This window comes from Labrus mixtus, chromosome 7 (genome assembly GCF_963584025.1).
Source record: "Labrus mixtus chromosome 7, fLabMix1.1, whole genome shotgun sequence".
Lineage (NCBI taxonomy): Eukaryota > Metazoa > Chordata > Actinopteri > Labriformes > Labridae > Labrus > Labrus mixtus.
In genome coordinates this window covers 15,366,522-15,389,720 of record NC_083618.1, presented here as the reverse complement: position 1 = coordinate 15,389,720, position 23,199 = coordinate 15,366,522, and the positions used below count along the sequence as shown (strand labels likewise).

The window sequence follows — 23,199 nt, the reverse complement described above, 5'->3', positions numbered from 1 at the left end:
TGAAAAAGGAAATATTAGTGATCTATGTCTGTCTGTCTGCATAGCATCTTATTTAGGCCTGTATGTCTCTGCGGACCTGCAGATGCCATTCCCTGCATTCCTGATCTCTGAGCTATTCCTTTACATAGCGACCTATTCCCACACTGTGTGCTGTGACTAATTACGCTGCACTCAGGGTAAGTTCAGAAAACAACTCTGCATCCTTTTGAAGTTCTGGAAATGCCTCAGTCTCATTTCGATCCCTCATTTGTTCCCCCCCCCCTGATGTGAGGAAATAAAATCATTCTTCCCCTCACTTTGAATGACACTAATAACTAAGCTATAATAAACCCAGGACCTCTTCACCCTGCCTATTCTTCTCTTTGACACTCAAATTACACACATACATGCATAGCATGTCTGTGTAATGAAAGAAACTCAATTCATGAACATATAAGAAAGTGATATCTACATCTTCTTTCATGGGTTTGACTGATGGAAAGACACAAACTCTAGAACATTACATGATTATACTTGACTTGACATACTCCAGTCAGAACACTGGGGTTAACACACCAGATGCTCTCAGATGCTCCAATCCATTTTCAATGGCTCCAATGTGATCCATGCATTCCTTTTTTTTTCTGGGACGTGATCAGTGACTTGATGACCAGGTAAGATGCATTATTACATTTTAACAGAACATCATGGCAAACTTATGGGACAGTGAAACATAATTCCCAAATTCCCTTTTGATTGTTTTCACGGAGGCATATGCAAATCACATTTTCCCTCTTAGTCTGTTAACTGTCTGCACAACATTAAAACACTAATGTTATCCAACCTACTCAAGTTGAACAGCTGCTAAACAGAACTCATAGTCGTGACTTCTTAAGTGATGCTTCAGAGATCTTTTTCCTTGATGGTGACTTTTGCTCCAAATGCCAAACCAAAAGGGTATGGGTGTCATTCTGGACTCCATCCTCTCATTCAAGTCACATATCACACCCATCACCTAATCTACTTTCTACCATCTCTAGAAACTTCTAGACTCCAGGCATCATGTAGAGACGCAGTGGCAGACACTCATCCATGCTTTCATAACTTTCTGTATGGATTATAGCAATTGGGTCCTGCTTGGGTACCCAGCAAAGCCCTGGACAGGCTCCTACAAGCAAGTCCGGCAGACTAAAAGCATCCTTCATTACCAACATCAGACAATATCAACAATATAAAATATATGTCAGGAAATACGTCATCATGCAAAGGACGGCTAAACACTTTCATGGAAAACAATGTCAGCATCCTTTTATTTTACAGTCACAGTGATGCTCAGTTTGCAAGTTTTGGTGACTCATCTTTTTATCCTGGTATTTACCAAATGTTTCTGCCCACAGAGTAAATTCAATTCAATATATTTTGCACACAGACTTTATAGTCATACGTGTAAAGTTTACAAAAGAAGTCAAAACAATATGAGTTGAAGTCAAATTTCAAATATACAGTAAGTGTTATTGCTGCTTTGGGCCTCAATCAAACGTGTTTGCTACAGCAGGGAAAGAAGCTGCACCTAAAGCCTGCTAGAGGAGAGAGAGAGATGCCTGCTGGTCCTCCTCAGATCTCCTGCAGCAGGTTGGCGGGGAAGAAGCCGAGCTTCCGACCTGTACTGACCTTCAGGTAGCCGTTCACCTCCTCCCCCTTCTTCACCACAATCTGAGGACACAAGCCAAAATTATGCCTCCATTAGTCCTGTTTATATTTGTGGTTGGGATTAGTAGAGGCTGACTAGGCATTCTTACTTATCTAGAAAAGTGCAAAGGACTGTCTCTTAACTAACATTTTTGCCTTTAATGGATGGGACGGCTAAAAAGAGAGAAAACGTTGGGAGGAGAGAGTGAGGGATGTCATGCAGCGAAGGGCAGAGGTGGGATTCGAACCCAAAGCTCAGCCTCCGTGCATGAGGTACTCGACAAAACCGTTAGGCCATCTGCACCCATGTTTAATTTAGGGTTTATTCGGGAAAACAATTTATAGAGAATGCATTTCACAGCTGTTCAGAGAGTGGTTTATGTTGCATGTTGCTGTGGACATTTCCTTAACACATTGAATGTATGAATAAAACAAAAAAGGTGTGTGTGTAAGATCAAATTTCCTCACAGCCATAGAAAGATACATACACACAGACATATTTTATGTTCTCAGTCTTTAGTATTAGCTCAGCTGAGTTTGGATGTATAACTAGGATAGAATTAATTTTGTAGTTGTTGGGTTATATAATCATGTGTATCCATCCCTTTAAGAGATTCTATATCTGTATATCTGTAGTGTGCGTTTGTGTGCGTTTGTGTGTGTGCGTGTGTGTGTGTAAACCTGGTCTTTCTTCAGAGTGATTTGGCCCATCTCTCTGTTGCCAACAAAGGAGCGAGTCACCTTGTAGACCCTCTCTCCTGCTCTCACTCTGATGATGTAGCTGGCTGGTATGAAGCCTGTTCTCTCTCCGATCTTCCCCTGGTGTGAATAAAAAAAGACGAAAAGCTTTCACAGTGAGTTTCTGCAGCTCCAGCTCCTGATCCAGATCTGTTAGAAATGGACATACTGTCCAGCGTGGCCCTGAAACCTGAAGGTCTGACAAAAACAGCTTGACACATGATGCAGAGAAGACAGAACAGTAAACAACAACTGTGGAACACGATGTAACCACGGCCAATGTTTTTTCAATTCTGGATCAAAAGATATAAACATGAAATGTGAACCAAATGTCTTCACCAAATCACCATATGTAATTTCATCTTTGTTATGTACAGAATTAACCCTTGAATGTTCATTGACTTATCAAGGAAATGAGAATTTAAAAAAAGAAAAGACATCTAAAGCAGCCGTGTTGAACCTTCCCTCCAGCATGGCGTTCTGAAATAACCGACTAATGGAAAAATCTCAGAACAAAATTATGAACAAATCGACTTGTTTTATCCTCAAGCCAGCTGGATGCCTGTTAATTATATATGAAAATCACAATCTCCGCAGAGTTCACCTTGACTAAAATCCACCTTGACATCACTGTGAGATGTGTTAATATAAGAAGACATGTGGAGGACTCACCCTCCACCATTCCTCGTTGGAGTCGTCTATCACTGTGATGCGATCACCCGCACTATGAAGCAAACAGGACATGAGAATTGTTTTTTATCCAAATCATAAATAACTACAGAAAAAAGGTATATTTGATCTTGAATGTCTTCAAAGTGTGCAGAGAGGCTTACTGAACATCCAGATCATCTTTCTCTAAAGCTTTGAAGCGGTACAGAGCCAGGTAGTAATGAGACTGACTGAACACGCCGATCTTCCCCGGCTGAACCTTTTTACTCTGATTAACACAAAAACACAGAGTACCTGTATTCATTAAGACCGTTTCCTCCACGTAGATCACATGTAAATGTGATCAATGTTGTCAATATCATTAGAAGTGGATCATTTTCAAGGTCTGTGGTTTATTTTTTTCAGTACTTTATTTTTCATCATCTCCTCTGACCTTGTCATCAGCAGGAGTCTTGTCTCCTCTTTTGTCTCCCTCTGTGGTCGCTGGCAATCGCACAGTCATTTTATGTATGAAGCAAACAAACAAACAAACAAAAAAAGAGAAAAATAATTACTTTTATATATCATGATCAATGTGCAGTATATTTGCTGGTATTTATGTTGTTATACATATCCATGGAAACGGCAAAATTTAACTTAATAAGATATTGTAAGACATAAAAAGTGAGCAAACATCCAGTTAATCCAGATTTAAAAGAGAATGCAACATTATTGTATCATTCCCCCTCAAACATTTACCTCCTTCACCTCCTTCATCGTGTTGTTTGGGCTGGGACTCATCGTCCTCCATCATCATCATCATCTGAACAAAGACGGACAAACTATAGAGATGCTTTTATATACAACTTATTATGAAATATTTTTAAAACTAAATTCTGCGTTTAGAATGAGATTAAACCAGCAAAAAAAATATGACACAAAAGAAAGAAAAGGTAAGCAAATCAATTTGCTTTTACAGTAAATAATGCAAAACTATGAAGGAAAAATACCAGAGAATAATGTAGCTTCTACTTGAGTTGGGTTCAGGGTTTAATAAAGTCTGCACTCTGGCTCAAAAGGAGTGAAATAGTTCAACTATAGACAAATTACAACGAAGGAATTCACCAATGAATTGAGCCTGTGCACACACAAGTTTAAATTGTTCTCATTGTAGTCTCACACTCACATTCTTCTTGTCCTCTGAGCCTTTTTTACGCTCCTTGTTGGCCATGATCACACCAATACGCAGAGTTTCAAACACAGGGTCAGTGCGGTTTGACTGTGCTGCATGTCAAAAGCCACAAAAAAAAGAAAAAATTGGGAAGAACTTTGAAGCTTCTGACAATAGGTAGTCAAATCTGATGGGCTTCATTGTAACTGACTGAAAAAACAAGACTGATGATTGCTACTATAGGCTATTGTAACTTGTCCTTACCTACACACCTATACACAGAAAAAACAACTTTTTCCCTTAAGAATAAACTGCATCCCCAATGTATCTGTTTATGCTTATTTGGGTGTAACAGAATTGTTCTTGCACACACTTGTTAGCGTCGTTTGGAGGGAAAGTGATTCTTTAGTGTTGGCATTGATAAACAGAAAAGTTGTGGGCTCTATACTTTGTTCAAGGCCAATTGGGAAGAACCACTAAAGAGAGGGAAAGAGGGTTTATTTTTCATTGTATTGTTTTCTTAGCAAATTTCCAGTTTTATCCAACTACCTTCACATCCTCTCAGAGAAAGCTACTCTTCAAAAGAACATCCTATTACCGGCTGGATTTGTCTCTCAAGGTAAAACAAATTGTTATTGCATTTTTCTTAATTTCAGTTTCCAATTATCCAGATTCTCTTTCCAAAACACAACTTTTTGGATCTCTACCAGACAACTGCCAGACAACCACTGTAGCTGCATTAATACAAGATAAACCAAACACATGCAATGCAATAAACTTTTTGTCTCTTTAATGGGATAGGGGAATAATAAAAAATATCACATCTCTCATTAAACATTGTGATGTCTAGCAAATAGTCTTTCATTCAGTTTAAAGTATTTGTTCAGGGAAACTAAAACAAGCAGACTGAAATGTTCAGATTAACCTTTACTGAAATAGAATAGAGGTTTGTAACATGCAGTATATGCTTTTACGCTTCCCCTACTTTCTCACCTGCTTTCTTTACATCTAGCAGGGGAGAAGTTGTGCATATCAAAGACTATTTACAAGTGAAGCTTCCAGTATTAAGTACATGAATGGTTAATGTGATTTAAGTAGAAATAAATAGAATAGAAAACTTACAAAAAGGCAGCAGCTGTGAGACTGTTGCATTCTGCTGACTGCTGTAGAGAGGAGAACTGTACGCTCTTCTGAATCCTGGAGGCTAAAATAGCACAAGAGAGGAGCATGTCGTTTGAATATCTTACATATATAAATATATCTGCAGCATTTTTTTGAGTTGTATTTCGTAACATTCAGCTTACTATTTTGCCAAAGCACTTCTGGAACTCGACGTAGGACTGACACTGATGGTGGATGCTTGTTTTGCAGTTCTTACATCGCAATGCAAATTTATTGTTCACTGGAGAGAAAATAAAGCAAAATGATATCAGGAGTACCGTCTAAAGATGCATTAAAGTCGACTTATCATGTCCTCCAGGAAACAGAGAGAGACCAAGTAGACGTACACACTATCATGCGCGCACAGACATCACAGAATTTGGGTTTCTTGCAGTAGTGGTCCTTGAACTTGTGAGGTCTGTCATTTACTGGTCTGAAGGGTTCTGCAGGAGGTGCTTCCTCTCTGTCCTCATCCTCGACCTCCTCATCATAGATAAAGTAAACCTGGATACAGGGAAGTAGCATCCAAAAATTAAAACAAGTAAGGATGATTGAACAAGCAAAGAATGACTACTGGACAATGGACTTTGTCCATTTGGCCAGTTTGATTTTAGTAAACGAAAGAATAAATTCACCTTGATTTTGTAGTTCTAAAAAAAAAAAAACAGGATTGGATCCAACTACAGTTTAATTTTAGTTTTTAAAAACACAATTTTCTCCTTCATTTTATACCAAGTTTGTGGCATTTGGAGCTTCATGAACAACAGGCCAAGATGCTCTTAAGCTGTTGTAAATAACTATCGCCTCAAAAAACTCAGTAAGAATGCCAAATTATCAAAGGGTTAAAATCAATTTCTATAAGGTTGAAATGTAAGGTTCCACTTATTGATGACCTAAAATATCATTTACAAAGCTAAGGCTCTATTTTTCCCAGTCCCAGTGTCATGCACTAACCACAGCCTGACAGATTTACATGACAATGTTTCTATTAATACTGATCCACACAACAGTCTGAGTCATATGGAGTCTGTCTGGTGATCACACAATCTGTAACGTGTCAGCCACACAACCATGAATGATATCAAACATAACATGTCGTGACAGCTGTCTGTCTCTTAAATCATATTGAGTTTGATTTCTAAAGTAATTCTGCTTGATTCTGAGAGTTTTCTGTGCTTTTTTATGCACACAAAAAAACACACATAAACCCATGTAGCCACGAAAGCACACATGCATGCACGCACGCACGCACAGACACACAAACACACCGGTGGGACTGTCTAAAAGGGCTTAGATCTTAAAATAGAGCTCAGTGGAGACCAACAGATTTCCCAACTTAATGTAACAAAGCCTGACACTGAGCTCCTATATATACACCAGTCTAGTCAAACAGAGACGTAGGGATGTCTCTCTCACACACACACACACACACACACACACACACACACACACACACACACACACACACACACACACACACACACACACACACACACACACACACACACACACACACACACTGGGACGCCTGACAGACTGAACTGTCTCTGATTCTCGGTCACTTGCAGGATTAGAGGTGTGTTGTGTCAGTCAGGCAGCGTATTAACACTACAATAGAAGATAATCCAGAGGACAGTTCACACACACGACAGCAGCATCACTTTACTGAGTGTCTGAGTGATTCAGCCTTCAGGATTCCTAAAGATTCCCACTGACTCAGTACTTCAGTCCACTGTAGACTTATTTAAACAAACTTTGGTGATTAATAAGAGATCTGTGTACATGTGATGTCATGCTTAATGAATACAAATGGGATTTGTTAAAGGTCCAGTTTACTCAGTCTCCCAAATTAAAACATATATTGCTCTACTGGTATAAGACATCAGATAGTTTGAGTTTATTGCTTTGCCTGCATGTTTTATCAAATCAATAAAGTGCCATTTTGGACATAGAAATGTTTTCCCCTTCTACTCGCAGTATGCAACAGAAGACATTTTAAAGTTTAGCCTTCATTTTAAACCCTCATCATTTTAGTTATGGTCGATAGTTTAACTCACGCAATTGTCAGAGCATTGTCTGTTTAGTGATACGGGACGTTGTGTGTTGGCCTCGCTTTCTCTTCTATATTGTCTGCTACTATTGATAATTTGGCAATTTGGTAAATTCTGTTTGACAAATAATTTCTCTGATAAAACGTTCTACAAGCAGCAGAAAAGCCTTTTTCTGTACTTGTACATATGTACTAAGCAGTCAGGATTATGAATATTTCCCTTTAATCAGTCTCTTGATGTGCATGTAGTACAACATGGTATTGGTTACTGGATGTCTCACCGTGTTGTCCTCCTCTTTCACCACATTATCAGGCAGAGGCGGGTCGTCATGAATATCCACAGAGTCCTTGTCATCCAACCTATCATCACCAGGAAACAAAACGCTCATCAACAAGCAAATGTTTAAATGCTACAGATCAATAGACTAAAATGTCTCGTCCACATGGTGGCCTGTGCCTGTCTGACATGACATATTTAAGTTTATATTTTTACTTTCTTATATTTCTTTATATTTTACTTAATAGCATTTCATCACTTTCAGATTTGTGTTTTCTTCGTTTATTTTTTATACTATTTTTCAGTGTTAAAAGGTTCTTCTATTACATCCTGACCACAGGTTACCTTTCCTTAAACATGGAGGACTTTTCCCTCACAGTTGACGGTAATTCATCAATTAGTGATTTACATAAGCAAACATGTTTAGATAAAGTTATTTCTGTCCTGGGCCTGTCTAAGAACTGAACTTACGAGTCATAATGAGCCATGGTTGATGTTTAGTTCCTCCAGATACTCAGATTCTGGTCCAGCAGATGGCACTACAGACAGAAAACACATGAGCAGCACTTCTGCTGCTGCAAAAGGATTTTTAAAGAGTGTCAATCAAAAATCCCTATAAGTGAATCTCATGATCGAGCAACTTTTCTGCTTGATTTATAATAATTGATCAATCTATATCAGACACGACCACAAACAACACATTTTAATTCACAGTTATGCTGACCAGGTATTGCTTAAATACTGTGATGTTCCAAGATACTTTGAACACAGAAGTTTGTTCTGGCAGATCAACTTGATTTAGAAAAGTGAAACAGGACACTTGGAATAAAATGTAAGACAAATGTAGGATGGTCCCACCTGCTCTGAGTATTAAAATACATGTTAAGGACATTCAGAGAAACACTTACATTTCTTGTAGGTTCAAGTGAGTGGTTACATTTTTTTTCAAAGGAAAAGAAACATTCATTATTTTTGATGCCAAAAAGTGTAAACTTACCGTTGACTCCACTTCTTCCAAAAGAGTACTGGTTCCACTGGAGGTGTCTTTTCAGCCTGTAACTTCCTGGAACTCTTTCTTTATTTTTCTACCATTCCTATTGTCCAGTCCATTATGTGCTCAACTTTCCTTATGAAGCTCCAACAGGTGGGACATTGGGATGAGTAATGCCAGCAGGCCCACCCGGCCTAGCCCTGCCTCTGTATGTGTGTGGGTGTGCCTGACTGTTTGTGACAGCTGAGCACTTTGTAGGCTGAGGAGCTACAAAGAAAATCAGAATGCTTTACTTACTCTAAAGCAGAATTAAGAATAAGAAAATATATATTATAGTATAGTAGAGTATAGCTTATTGTCTTCCATGTAAATGTATAGCACAAGTGTTAGAATATGTTTGTGCTGTTGGCTATGACAGCAGAGAGCTAAATTGGTTCAATAAATGTATCTACTCTTCAGTGTTCATGTCCTAAATAAAAGGTGTGTCCCCTTTGCTTTGAGGTGTACAAATGGAAACTTAGCTGCATGTCATTCATTTTCTTCTGTCACCATGTTTTCTATCTAAAAATGACATTTTGTTACGCATAGCTCAGGTCATTTTAACCAAAAATATAGTCTTAATTTGAACTAAATAAATAGATTTGAATATTTTAAATTGATGTGATTGTAGTTTGATATACTGGGAGTTTACTGGTCTGCTACGCATGTGACATCTGTGTCATGTTTAGTTCAGCTCTTGTAGGGTGATCCATGTCTGCAGTGGACTGTACCCCCCAAAAGTGCTCAGTGGAAGTAAAAATAGAAAACCTGGCAACATGCAGGGTCATGGCTCACATTGGTGCGCTTGGGACGCAAAGATAGGCCCATGTGGTCTGATCCAACAGAGAAGCTAATTGGGATCAAATTGCTAAATATGAAAAAAGTGTGTTCTGATAGACAGGTGTGAGAACACTGAGCATCCGTTTGTCACATATTGGGCTTTGTACCCACAGCGGTCAGGGTGTCCATGCAGGATGTGGAGGCCCACATGGAGGAGTCTGCCGGGGCAGTTCAAATGGGCAGGGCTGATTTGCAGCCATGCAATCAATGGTTTTACGCATATTCTCCAGTTGCCACTACATGATGTCTACCTGTGGGTCACAAATCTGGTTCTGCTTGGCACGCTTCTGGTGCCTTCTTCCCTCCAGCAGAAGCCCTCTATGGTGGAGGCTGGGTGGATCCTGACCAGGGGACACACTGGTCTGCGGGCGTCTGTCGTTCTGGCCACTACCCCAAGACGCCATACTTCAATTATGGCAGCTTTTCTATTCCTTCTTCCCTCTGAAAAACACAGTGCTGGTAAATTCTCAGTGAATAAACTGCAGGGTCAGATAAGAGAAGCACACATGCACCAATTTAATATCTAAAACAACAACAACATGCAATCACGCTAGTTTCAATAACAGAAACAGCCCCGTTTAAATGATGAAGAGAAATACAACATCAAACATCATGAAGACAACCCTCAGCCTTATTATCAATAACATAGGCCTACCTGGTAGTACTGGTGCTCATCACCACTCGTGCTTCACCGGCTCAACCGGCAAACGAAGAGAAAGTTCTGCACGGATAATCTCATGAAACACAGAGAGGGTGCCCAGTATGAGGCAGCACGATAACAGGCAGAAAAGAACGAGAGGATCACCAAGGTCAGACAAAACGATCTGGTATAAGCTCTTATCGACCAGGAGGATAGAAAAAGAAAGAGTGTAGGGGTGTGTGGTCTACATTTATTGTGTAGGGGGTGACATTGCACCAAAGCTTCATGTATTTTCAATATGGCAAGTTCAATACTGTTGCAGTTTGGGAAGTGAAATGCACAAAATTAATCAAAGAAGTGAGTGTAATTAGCTAAAATCAGGTAAAATCACTGTAAGCAGTCACTTTCAGTCGTTGTCCTGGGTAGTTATATTAGTTTAAAGACTAATATTAAGCTGAAGTTTAGACAATATTTCATGGCAGGATTAGGAGAAGTCTGTATTTATGTTCCCTTAAGTGACAGCGGAGCTTCTAAGAGCATTAATAACCATCTCCTCTGTTTTTTTGTTTTTTTAAACCAATCTAAAGCAGTGTTGTCTTCTGTCTGGTGTATGCTTACTGTGTTTGTTCTGGTGGTGTATTTAAAAGAACATTAGCATTAGGTTAGACGTTAGCCTAATCTCATGCTCCCCATTGGATGAAGAGTTTATCTCTCCATCAATGTTCAAGAAGAAACCATCAATATAGGGAAAACAAAACTATCACAACATCGATTTAGTAGCTGATGTGTCACTGTTGATCATATTAAAAATGTTTAAAAAAAACTACTCTTTCATTACTTAACTCAAATATATTACTTTTGTAAAATGAGGATATATCTCCTGTAAGAATGATAACCATCCTTATAGAGACTTTAACATTATGGTTAGTAGCACTGAAGAAAATGCTGTTACGACACACAGATTCAGATTCAGTAACATCAAACATGAACCACATGACACCAGTTTTTTTGATAGATTTTTCTCGACTTTTATATTTTTAAAAACAAACAAAAAATAACAGATTAAATAAAATTTACAGTAGACATATGCAATCATTGTGCACTTTACTACTTCTTCTGATACGTTCTGCACAGCTGTCAACAAAAAAACGCAAACACAATGGGGCGTCAGGGTGGAGTGGTTGGGGGTGGGGAGGGGTCAGTTGTGGGAGAGAGGAGAGGACCAAAGAAGTGAGGTAGAGGGTAGTAAGGAGGAAACAAATGTCAGGAAGAGGGTGAGGAGGATAAAGAGGGAAGGAGTCAAGGAGAAAGGAAGGCCGAAACTTTTTTCACTCAGGGGGAAAGAAAGAAAAAAATCACTGAATATATAGATTTCTTTTATTCCTTACATCACTTATATAAATATATTGAATCCCAAAAAACAAAAAAACAAAAAAACTTCTGAGAAAAAAAAAGCGCAATACAGAAACCCACAACAGCAGTAAGGCAAACAGAAAGCAAGAGAGGAGAGAGCAGTGAGAGAGCCGATGAGCGGGACGGAGGAGCTGAGAGAGATAGGAGGCAGCATGAGATATGGCAAGAAAAGAGGGGAGGGGGGCAGTTGGGGTAAGCAGAGAGATTGCGCAACTGTGCGTATGAAAATTTATAAATATGTAAGATTAAGAGACGCCTGGGTGATGGAGAGCTGAGAAAGGAGAGGACGTGTTGGCAGAAAGAGGAGGAAAAAGGAGGAAGGGTCGGAGAGCGAAGGGAGAAGGAAGAGGAGGAAAAGGTTTGACTGAGGTCGACTGTCCAGTGTGTTTTTGTTATGTGCTACGTGACCCTGTTGCCTGCATTTGTGTGTGTTTGTTTGTGTCCTGGTTCGTTCGTGTGTGTGTGTGTGTGTGTGTGTGTGTGTGTGTGTCTGTGTGTGTGTGTCATTGCATGTGTTTTTAATGGCAGCACACATTCCACTGCAACAGTGAAACACATGCTTGCGTGTCTTGTGTGCTCTTCTGCTATATAAATACAAAACAATGAATAAAAACAAACAACAAAATCATATTTGCAACCAAACACCAGCCACCTCATGATTCACACCTTCTTCCCTTTTATACATTTGACACATAATTTTAACTCAAGTTTTTTTCTGTTTTGTTTTTGAATTGTACACTAAGAGCAGTCCCCCTCAGTCCTCCTTCCTTTTCCACCACTCTACCAAGAGTCTTTCTTTCTGTCTCTTTGACTTTCTTAGTTTCCTCCCCCTCTCTTTTCCTTTCACTGAGAGCTGGCTCTCTCCAGCACACGCAGGTCATAGTTCTTTTTGGCGGCCCTCAGTTTGAAGAGGCTGGCCCCGCTGTTGTTAAGTTTGAAGGAAGCACTCTGTGCAGCCATGGTGCTGGGGAACACTGCCACTACTGTGTACAGGTGAGCCGGATCATTGCCATCCCCCTTTGCTCCCATAGCTCCCGCGCAGGCCCCAGGCCCGGTGGTGGCTCCTGGTCCAGGAGGCCCCGCAACAGGACAGGGGCCACAGCCTCCCGTTCCCCCTCGGCCTCCCTGGGGCTCCTTCAGCCACTGGATCTTGGCACCGCACATTGAAAGCTGGTTGAAGAGCTTCTCAGCCTCTGGACGAGAAATCCCCTCTGGAAGGTCTGTGACCTCGAGTACCCGACTCACCACTGGACAAAAGAGACAAGGAGAGTTAGAGAGAGACAGAAAGTGTGATCATTGTTCCAAAAACTGAAGTTTAATATACTGGAGGCAGACAGTCTATAGGTGGTCTGCTTCAACTTGATGGTTTGCAATGTACTGGGGGGGGGGAAATGAGGCTGTGTGCAACAAAGCGGTTTGCGCTTTAAGCAAGCTTCTTTTTTTAAAGGTTACAGAAATGTACACCACACTCTAAACAATGGCAGCATGAAAAGGAAGTGAATGCCTCTCCAGTGAAGGAAGAGCTGCATGTTCTGTGTTTCTTTCTGGTTGAAGAGAGTTTATAACTATCTTTTTTAGTGTACCAGTGGCCCATCACAGAACTTTTTACCTGTCCTATTGCAATGAAAGAGAGGTGGTATACATATCTACAACACCAAACCAAGATGATCAACTCAAGGTTATACTTTAAAATCCCTCACATTTTTTACATTCTCTCTTCTTTTTTCACATCATAGCAAAAACCATCAAGAAAAACATCCCAGCTATATAAACGTGATCTGAAGTGCTTCCAGTAAACCTGCTCAAATGAGAGCAGAGTATAATTCAATTATTAAAAGTTATTTTCACGTAGAGATCCTTGAAAATAGAGAACCACAGGGAAGTGTGTACTACGTTACCTGGATTTAAACGTTATAACTCAAAAATGATATCATGCTGGTCAGGTCTGTAATAATGCATCTCTAACTTACCAACATCAGTGGTGCCCAGATCTGTTGATGCTGATTTGAGTGTTTGTTTCTTCCCTCGTGCCCCATGTTTCATTACTCCTTGGCCCTATTGACAAAGAATCACAAGTTAAGATATGATGATATAAAAGACATGTTATGAGTCTTAGTTTTACATTGCAGTTCCACAACAAGACAATAGATGGGGGTAAAGCCATCCTACGGAGCCTTAAACTCAGTCTCTCTGGAACCAAAACAACCCAACACTAGAGGGCGCTAAATAGGAGAACAGTGAAGAGATGCAATGAAAATCTCAGCTCTTTGTGTACAATTTATTTATACACATTTATTTTGACCAAATCTAAGCTTCACAAAAATATCATTATGCACTGATTCAAGACATTCTGAAGTAATAATTTGAGCCACTTAATTTGTTTTAACCTGATTTCATTTAGTATGCCCCCTTCTTTTCCTGTTAACAACAAATGCACAAAACATATGTTCTTGTGTTCTTAAAGCAAAGTAGATGTTATTGATGCCTGACATTATTGACCACATTATGACAAAGCAGCAGGGACCAACAATCGTGAGCAAGGTGTGTTTTTCATTAAGAATTTATCTCAGCCCTATTCAAGGCAGAAATAAACTAAACAATATAAAAGTATTAGGGCTACGAATCTTTGGGTGTCTCACGATTCGATTTCGATTCTTGGGGTCACGATTCGATTCAGAATCGATTTTCGATTCAAAATGATTCTGTATCCACTGATCCATGGATTCAAAGTCTTTGAATTAGTACATACTTCAGGATCTGTGAGACTGGCTGAATTTCTTGCTGCTCCATTTGGCAATCTACTGAGTTAAAGAGCTAGCCTTAGCACTTAGCAGGGAGTGACTGGTTGACTTCATGAAATGACTTCATGTTCAGACCTGATGGGAGCTGTAGGAGGACTGGCCGTGCATGAGGGGAGGACAAAGGCTGTACTGTAGAGGCTGCCCCAGCAGGGAGTAACGCCCGTCACCTACAAAACATGAATAGCAAGTTAGACTACAAACAATCAACCCTGGATATTATAACCCTTTTTACTTTTTCTTTGAATAACCAGGTCTCATAATGCCTCATGGACGTTAAAACCTCCTTCTTTAAGAAAGAGAAAGGGGCAGCAAAACATGAGTTGAAAAATAAAATGCTTTACACAAACAGTCAAAAAAAGATGGTGGATTCAATAAAGGGTTATAGAATCAGCAAGATGTGCCCCCAATGAGTTTTTTCATAATTTGGTAAGTAAAAGGAGAAAACCTTATTGAGAGAGGTTAGAAGGTCTCATACCCCCTCTTTCTCTTATTTAATTGTTCTGAAGATAAAAAATATAAAGACCAGCATCAATGATGTACTACGTGGATTGTCGAATCAGCATCAATGATGTACTACGTGGATTGTCGAATGATGCAAATATGTAAAAAGGTACTGTAGGTGTGTGTGAGTAAATATGGGTCAGAGGGCAGAGATGTGGTAAACCTGTAGGTGGGCACAGTGCCAGTCATGTCAACCTGCTGAGGTGAGGTGACGTGACACTCACAATGACACACTCAATTTAGGTGAAAGAGCACAAGTATGTGAACAAGGGTTTGTGGAGTTGATGTTTACTTACTGTAGCTGTTACCTTTAGCATACTTTTTTGTCAGCTGTTTTTTGTAGTTTAGCCATCATTTCTAATGGTTACGATTCAATAACTTTACCCTGTTTAAACCTTGCATTAACCTAAAAAAAAACCCATCTAAACACAGATCTATCTAATTTATTAATGAGGGGAAAACATGTGTTGAGTGTATTCAGTTAGGGGATCACAGATACAGACTTTTTTTTAAATATTTGTCAGTCAGATATGATTCCATGAATTCCCTTCTTCATTGTACCTTGAGCGGGTCCTCCTGGCCGGGGAAACTGGGAAATGAGGGGTAATGGTCCCAGGCTTGGACAGACACTGCTGACGCTGCCGGAGGGGGACGGGGTGGGAGACTGGGTGGGGGAGGCCAGGGGACTCGTCAGCTGGGTGCTGGCCTAGACACAAGGAGAACACAAAACTCATGTGACACATGCTCCAGAGCACATGATAACATTTTCAGATCTGCACAGCTTCTTAAAAACACACAGACTGTCCATTCATGAGAATTCTGTACTAATCTGATGTATGTGCAATTCCCCCCGTTGAACACTAGGGGGCTGGCAGACTAACCTAAGTTGCAGTCTTATGGTTTGTGTGTACCTGTGGAGTGTTGTCAGGTTTGTAGAGCTCTCCTGGCTTGCTGGGTCTTTGCTCTATGCTGTAGTACTTGCAGGGGTTCCACTGGACTAGAGGGGGGTTCTGGGAGGGCTGAGGTCCATTTGGGACACTAAGCTGCATGACCATCACCCCAGTTCCAGGAGGTGGTACTCCTGATAGAGGACACACAGAGTGGAAAAAGATAAAGATTATTAAAAGTAGTTATTAATGACCGTTAAGAGTTAAGTCATAAAACATTTTCCTTTTTATTTGTCAAGTACATTCTATTTATTTGTCATTACATTTTGTGTTGAGGGTAATTGTAAAGATTAAAAATGTTGTTCATCACAAAGGTTAAATAGGTAAAGTATGGAAAATTGCATTTGCAAACGATATGGTCCCACTTCCATTCAAAGGACTGATTGAGAGGATAATGTTATAAATAGCTTTAAAAGAAGACTTTAGCAAGACAAACAAAAATGACTTATAATTTATCAATTACTACAAGCCTGATATCTGAGAAACAGACTCATTTAGTTTCAGCTTGTAGAACACAAAATCAGGGATCTGCTCGCAGAGTCGCATAGTAAAACTTTAAGTAACATCTCATTGTACGTACAGCAGAAGCACTTAAAAAATGAAACTGAGAAAAACAGAGTATAAGGTGTTGATGCAAGTGTCCCTAGAGGGACCGCTTTTTTTCAGAGGTTTTGGAAGCAACACCCACATTGCGGTGTGCTTCTACTGTCTCACAGATCTACAGTTTTTGAAGAATAAAGACATCTAATTCTGGATTTTATGAAAAGTAATAAAACATACTTCAAATATTAATTTGAAGGGATTTGTGTCCACAACAGTTCAAATGATTGATATCAAAACTGTTAGCTAAAATAGTTGCACTGTTATGCAATACAAGCTACTAACAGCATGTCTAACCTGAATATTGCTGCTGCAGCTGTGGAGGGTTGCACGGGGACGGCGACTGTGTGATCTGATACTGCTCGGAGCTGGGGGCCTGCAGGTAACCTACAGAGGGGCTGCAGGATGGAAACATACAAACAGGGAGAAAATAAATAAACTTAAAAAAGGTCAATTACACCAACACACAGAACAACTTTAAAAATGAAACGTATGTTTACCAGGGTGTCAAGTGTCTATATTAAGCAGTTATCTGTAAGTTATCACATTTTTGCCCAACTCTTCTCAGATTAAACTACTTTTTAACGTTGTAGTTTTTTTCTTTTGGTGAGAGGAGCAAATTCAGAAAACTAAACAAAAACGAATGCAGATAGATCTATGTAAAAACATAAAGGGCTACTTCTAAAGCCTCCACATTTTGTAAAAAAAAAAAAAAAAAAAAGAAGAAAAAAGAAGCTAGGCAAGTTCAATAACAGAGAACTTGCTAACTCTGATGACAATTTAAAAATGAAGAAAACTTAACTGTAATAACTAAATTCTTCCACTAACACACCAATGGCTGTGTATTTTTGTGTACAGTGATCATGTGTGAAATGTTTATCAATGAAAACTACATTTCTTCCATACCTTGTGCTATTCTGCTGAGTGGGTGTGATAACACTGTAGTAGACAGGCATGGGCCCTTGGACAGACTGGCTGACTGGCACCATCACCTGCTGCTGGTACTGCTGCTGTACCACCTGCTGATTCTCATTTCCCACCGGTACCTGGAAAAGGGAAAGGGGTCAAATGTAATTAAACCAAAATATATTGTGGTTCCCCTGACTGCTTCCAAATCTTTAAAAGTTAAAGGAGAGAGGAGTTTAGCAACATAGTCAATTCAAAACTACTGCTGCTACTTTAACCTCCCTCTGCATCCATTTTTGCCATTTCCACACTATTTACTGTACAATGTGCTTTCTGTTAACTTAGTTGCAACTGCATCACTCTGGTGTAAGGAAACTCAGGGCTCAGTTATGTAACAAATGTAAATGAGTCAGTGTTTCCTGTTTCACATACAGTCTCTCCCACAAATGTTTTAAAAATGTATGCATACCTGATATGATGGCATCTGTGGGTACTGAACCATTATGCTTTGCATTTGTCCTCCCATGCCTGCCCTCTGCGAATTGAGCAGACCGGGGTTTTGAGGCTGCTGTACACCCATCATGCCCTGGTAGCTCGACTGCTGGCTGGGCATCATGGTCTGGAGACCTGACATCACAATAAATGGAGGAGAATATTTAGGGAGGGAGTAGGGAGATAATGATCTTAAGAACAAGGGAGGGGAAAAGGGAGAAGAAAGTTGTTTTGCCTGGAAGGATAAAATCAGACACTTCAACACCAACAACAGATGAAAAAAAAAAAATGCACAAAATCAAACGCTTTTCGGCACTATTAGCTTTTGTAGGAACTACTTAGTGTTACATTGCTTTGACTAACCTTTTCTGTTTTGTTTTCACTTTATTTGGGCCACCTTTATGTGCTCTGGCAAACAAAATCAGGGTCTTGGTGCCCGCCCCGGCAAGTGCTTAAAAATGTTGATGTCTTTGACTGACTAGAGTGACTTTCCAAAGGTCAAAGTCGTATTTCACTTCAAGCAGCAGGCCTTTGAGTAATTCTAGATCTCACTGGCAGCGATCATCATGATCGATGAGGATTTGGCAGGCCTCTACTAGGAGCCAGAGTCCATTAAGGTTGTCAACAATGGCTACTGTCATGTACTGTGTACACATACATAGCCAACCTTCACAGATCCCAAATGAGGGGGATTGAGGGATAAAGCTGTCAAGGTTTTCCAGGAAAAGATGAAAGTGTTCTATTTCTGTCCAAACAGACAAACTTGGCAGAATACTGCAGGACAAGGTTAACGTTCAGCCTTTCACCTGGTGGGCTAAAAACCAAGAATGATAAAGCAGTTTTCTGCACAGGAACAACAAAGTACACTTATGAAACAGTGGACTGCACCTTTGTGCTGACGAGAGATTAGTGCACTTTGAACTGTGCTCTCAATGACTAAAAAAAAAAACCAGAAATACATTTTCTACGTTGTTTTGGGACATGTGAACATTTGAATAACACAAACTAGATTGTATGTCTTAGTTACAAGTGGTAACAAAAAGTACAGACCTGACTGCTGTGTGGGCTGAGGCATGGGTTGTGTGCGCTGGGCAGGATAAGACACCTGGTGGGAGATGGTCTGGGGCACACGGTACTGCTGGCCTGAGCTGGGATATTGACCAGGAGGGTAATATGACACCTGTATCTGAGGACAAACAAGAAATATACTTAGAGGAATTATAAGACACAAAAACTAAAGAGATGTAACTTTTGATGCATGAAAGTGATTTTGATTCTTCAACTGTTACGTGCCATTAAACTGTGTTTCTCTCTCTCTCCTCCCTACTCTCCACTGCAGCTGGTGATTGAGCTCACCTGATACTGACTAGCAATCAAGGTCCACAGCAAAAAAAGCAGGAGAGAGGAGAGCGCTGTGCCAGTGGGCAATTGCTGATGGTGTGTGTCAGGTCTACAGATGTGCTTAGCCTCCTCCTTCAGTGGAAGGAGGGTGTTGTGTTGACGTAGCGCCATCATATTTCTTACATTGATGTTTTTTGTTTGTGTTTCATTTAGAAAATGAAATGCTTCTCTATAGTTGTTTTTTGAAAGCTCAATATTGCATTGAGATTTAATCATTATTTTATTGTTATGTATGTAATATATTATGTTGTGCATTATTCTACAATCCATTGTTTCCAATATGAATAAAGAAAGTCATACCTGCTGTCAGGGTTGCCTGAATAATTTGATAGATTCACCGAAAACCAAATTAAACATCCCTTTTTAGAACTTTTTTTTTTACACAAATCTAGCCGATAGGTCACCTTTTTGCACTAATTTGGATTTAGATGTCTATTAACTTAATAATATTAAAGCCCAAAACATTATAACTCTCTCCTTTCCATGAGACTCAAGATCAACTTTATTTGTCTCACAAGGTAAGAAATTTGTCTTGGGCTTTTCGTACTCTCTTATAGTCGCAACACACTTCACAAGAAATATTTAAATTTTTTGTTGCAGGATAATATGTTCACCAGTTCACCAGCTAGTTGAAGACTTTGTTTGTTTGCATGTTTTGTGAAGTCTGTTTTAAGAGGGTTTGACATAGACAGAGACCAGTGACGCTGTACCTGCTAGCTAACAAATAAGCATGGGTAAAGCAAAATAATAACTTAAAAGTTAGCATGTTCTTATAAAAGTCTGGATTATGGCAGATTTAATCGAATGCCTGAAGAATTGAACTTCTAGAAAGAAACTATCCAGGTACAGCAGACACAGAAGTGCAAGAGTTAACACTGACGCTTGAACAACTTGCTGCTTACACAACTAAATGTAGCATACAGAATTTCCAACTAGACATCAAACTGACAAACATAGCAGAAATTGAATTTTAGAGGATCGATAGTTCGTGCCTCCACTTTCATCTGCATACGTGACAACATTTAGCATATCTAGAAGCTGCAGCAGTGTCAACATTTAAACTCTGGTTAAACTGTCGACCACCCACACATTAAATATAGCGTTTCTCCCCCCCAGCCTATTCTGTTCATACATGCGTGGAGATGTAAGACTGAGGATAAGACTGAGGATAATATAGCTAGGTGAGTAGGGTGATAAAAGGCAAGAACAGAGGATGTAAAAATAGGTCAGAGCTCGGAAACACGACATCAAAGCACAGAGAGAATTATAATACAGAACAAGGAAAAAGGCAGAATCACTTTAAACAGGTTTTACAGTAAAAGAATGCACATGGAAGGACCTTTTCAAATATGTACCACACTTTGAAGTCCCATAAACATATATACTGTATGTGAAAGCAGAATAATCACTGGTTTCACATCTTTCTGTGTTCTGTAAATATGCTACTGCTTTCAGTAAAAGCCTCTATTCTCCATCAATGATCTAATTAACAAGCTGCCTTAAGTTGACCTGAGATTACGTTCATAAAAACCCAAGACTATTGCTGTTTAGAAAAATTAAGTCACTTCAGCTATTAAAAACACTACTAATCATTCTTTACAGCGTAGCCCCAGAGCAATATTATAGGGCACTAATGTCTCCCATAGGGGGCTTAATGGCCTGGTCAATTGGTTCCCTCTCCTCAAATGAATTATTATTACTACTTCATTGATGCACGTTAAATCCTGCGGGGGGAGGGGAAGAAAGAAGAGTGTGAATGACAGAGAGTGAGAGAACTCATTATTGTCACCGCCTCTGCAGTCAGACCAATGTGTCAGGGTAGGCTGCCTGACTGAGACCAAGCTTGTGAAGGTGACACACGGCGCTCTAAACAGAATGAACCGAGCTGCTTTAAAAGGAATCACATCACTGATATGTCACACATAACAAAGAAGGTTTGTGATATTCATGGAATCTATGTCTCACAGAAGAGCATGTGAGGGAACATATTTAAAGAGTGTATTATTTATTATGACAATTCAAAGACATCTTTTATGTGAGCTGACCTACTAGAGCATACATTTTGAGAAGATAATGGAAAATGGTGTACCTGTTGTGGAGGAGGTGGCTGCATGTAGCCTTGTGGGGCCGGCGGGGCCTGCATGACGGGCTGGGATGGAGGAGGTGGTGGAGGTGGAGGATGGGGGTGTCCAGTGGCAGGCTGGTAACCAGATGGAGGCGGCATAGGCTGGCCTGTAGTAGCCATGATGTAGCTGGTCTGAGGCGGAGGGTGTTGGGACAACACCGTGGGAGGAGCCTGATACATTGGGGGCGGCTCAGGGTTCTCACTCGAGCCCTGCCGGCTCAGCGTCATCTGGCTAAACTGGGGCGGCAACTCTTCTCCCTGCCAGGGATGGAAACCATGTTATAAAATAACTTTGAATCAACTGCATTGAAATTATTAGTTTAAATATTGTTTTCACAGTATTTACAAAAAACTAGTAATAACTGCCTTTAGAGACTCAGAGCTCTCAAAGTCATGAAGGTGGCTCATTTTTTAACCTGGCTGGTTTGTCATGGTTACTTATGCTGCAAAGGGCACACCAAATGTTCACAGATTTTCAGAAATAAATTGGTTATTGGACTGTTTTCCAGACAGAGTTGTCTATGAGCAATACAGTTCTTAGCTGAGGTAATGCATGTTTGTCAACAAGTTGACAATGCATGCACTAAGTTTCCGTTTTTTTTATGTCATGGGTGCATGCCTGCATCTGGATCCAACTGTGGTTTTTACAGAAAACAGGTTTATTTCCAAACATCCATAAGGAAAGGTTCTTTATGGTTCTGTTCTGCACAAACACTAATCTGGTTTCTGCTCAGGTTCACATGGCTGGGAGGATGAATGCAATGCAATTTCTGTAATTTCATGGATGTACTGTAAATTGAAACACATTGGACTGATGTAATTTATGGAAAGTAGTTTCATATAAAACCCGCTTTTTAGGATTTTCAATTAAAAAAATTAAAAACTAATTAAAAACTTTCTCCGAAAATTCATTCGGAGAAAGTAAACTGCAACAGAAACAACGACCATACAAAAAAAGGTACTTGTATGTAGTATAAACAGGGATTAGTAATATTTTTCACATCAAAAAGAACCACAAACACCTGGCCCTAAAGTAAGTCTCAACTGGAACCACATTTTCTGCAGCCTGAGAGACAGTAATTCCTAAATTATTGATAAAACCTTTCTGAAATGAATGAAAACTGTATGGAAGTTAGATTGCAAGCTATCAAGACAATAAATCGATGTCTGTATGTGTAGTGTGAGGGTGTCAGTAAAGCAGCCTTTACATCTATATAAAGAGAGCTACAAGAGTTGTCAGTACCATTGTGTACTGCTGGGGAGGAGAAACTGGCAGGAGAACCTGGGGGCAGGAAGGGCTGGAGTAGGAGACAGGCTGAGAGGGCTGCAGAGACGCCACCGGCTACACACACCAGCAGAAAGAGGGAGGAAATAAACAGGTCGAAGAGAGCGAGAGGAGCAAGCCAGTGAGAAGGAAGGTATAAGTAGCAAATTGAGTGAAGTAAATAAAGACAATTAAGACAGGAAATATGTGTGTTAGAACACAGAGGAAAAAGTTGTTAATAAACAGATGAAAAGAAATGGAAATCACATTTAGTTTCCAAATATTTTACAGAAGCAACAAAAATGTTAACAAAGTGAAGAAAGTTACGACTACTCAGAGAGACAAGGGTAAGCGCTATAACGTATGTTTTCATCACCTTTATATTGTTGTTCAAAGTACTTTATTTTTACTTAAGCTACATTATTTATTTATTGACCTCACACACATTATTTATCGATAATTATGTATTTTTTGTTAGGACCCTCAGTAAAGACTCTTTAGGGCTTAGGAAACTTATGACAGAAAC

At 39.8% G+C, this 23,199-nt stretch overlaps 2 protein-coding genes across 9 annotated transcripts in view; both read right to left on the bottom strand.

Moving 5' to 3' along the window:
• Nucleotides 1–1,520: 1,520 nt before the first annotated feature.
• LOC132978158 (SH3 and cysteine-rich domain-containing protein 3-like) lies at nt 1,521–8,993 on the bottom strand. Its single transcript, XM_061043253.1, has 13 exons — nt 8,711–8,993; nt 8,185–8,252; nt 7,718–7,796; nt 5,734–5,890; nt 5,530–5,627; nt 5,348–5,429; nt 4,241–4,338; nt 3,814–3,877; nt 3,509–3,558; nt 3,240–3,343; nt 3,079–3,130; nt 2,350–2,487; nt 1,521–1,692 (listed from the first exon to the last, which is right to left on the bottom strand). Exons 2-13 carry the CDS (start codon nt 8,199–8,201, stop codon nt 1,594–1,596), a joined length of 1,038 nt encoding a protein of 345 aa, XP_060899236.1. The 5' UTR covers nt 8,202–8,252; nt 8,711–8,993; the 3' UTR covers nt 1,521–1,593.
• Nucleotides 8,994–11,796: 2,803 nt separating this feature from the next.
• Nucleotides 11,797–23,199, bottom strand: part of LOC132978157 (R3H domain-containing protein 2) — a 50,388-nt gene continuing 38,985 nt past the window's right edge. For 5 of the 8 annotated variants that reach the window (XM_061043246.1, XM_061043244.1, XM_061043248.1 and 2 more), the window contains 11 exons: nt 22,653–22,751; nt 21,374–21,667; nt 18,934–19,069; nt 17,861–18,018; nt 17,392–17,531; nt 16,783–16,883; nt 15,850–16,019; nt 15,500–15,644; nt 14,513–14,604; nt 13,607–13,691; nt 11,797–12,883 (listed from right to left, as the gene is read on the bottom strand). In XM_061043246.1, the coding sequence (XP_060899229.1) occupies nt 12,480–12,883; nt 13,607–13,691; nt 14,513–14,604; nt 15,500–15,644; nt 15,850–16,019; nt 16,783–16,883; nt 17,392–17,531; nt 17,861–18,018; nt 18,934–19,069; nt 21,374–21,667; nt 22,653–22,751 (1,824 nt within the window). In that variant the 3' untranslated portion in view covers nt 11,797–12,479. The remainder of the gene's footprint in view (nt 12,884–13,606; nt 13,692–14,512; nt 14,605–15,499; nt 15,645–15,849; nt 16,020–16,782; nt 16,884–17,391; nt 17,532–17,860; nt 18,019–18,933; nt 19,070–21,373; nt 21,668–22,652; nt 22,752–23,199) is intronic. The other 3 variants (XM_061043250.1, XM_061043251.1, XM_061043252.1) reach the window with 1 other exon arrangement.

What these genes read in the sequence shown, in the direction of transcription:
- LOC132978158 (XM_061043253.1), bottom strand. An exon ending in TGAAAGAGGAGGACAACACG is followed by an intron (nt 5,891 to 7,717) that starts GTGAGACATCCA and finishes CCCTGTATCCAG; the next exon opens with GTTTACTTTATCTATGATGA. An exon ending in AAAGATGATCTGGATGTTCA is followed by an intron (nt 3,131 to 3,239) that starts GTAAGCCTCTCT and finishes TTTGCTTCATAG; the next exon opens with TGCGGGTGATCGCATCACAG.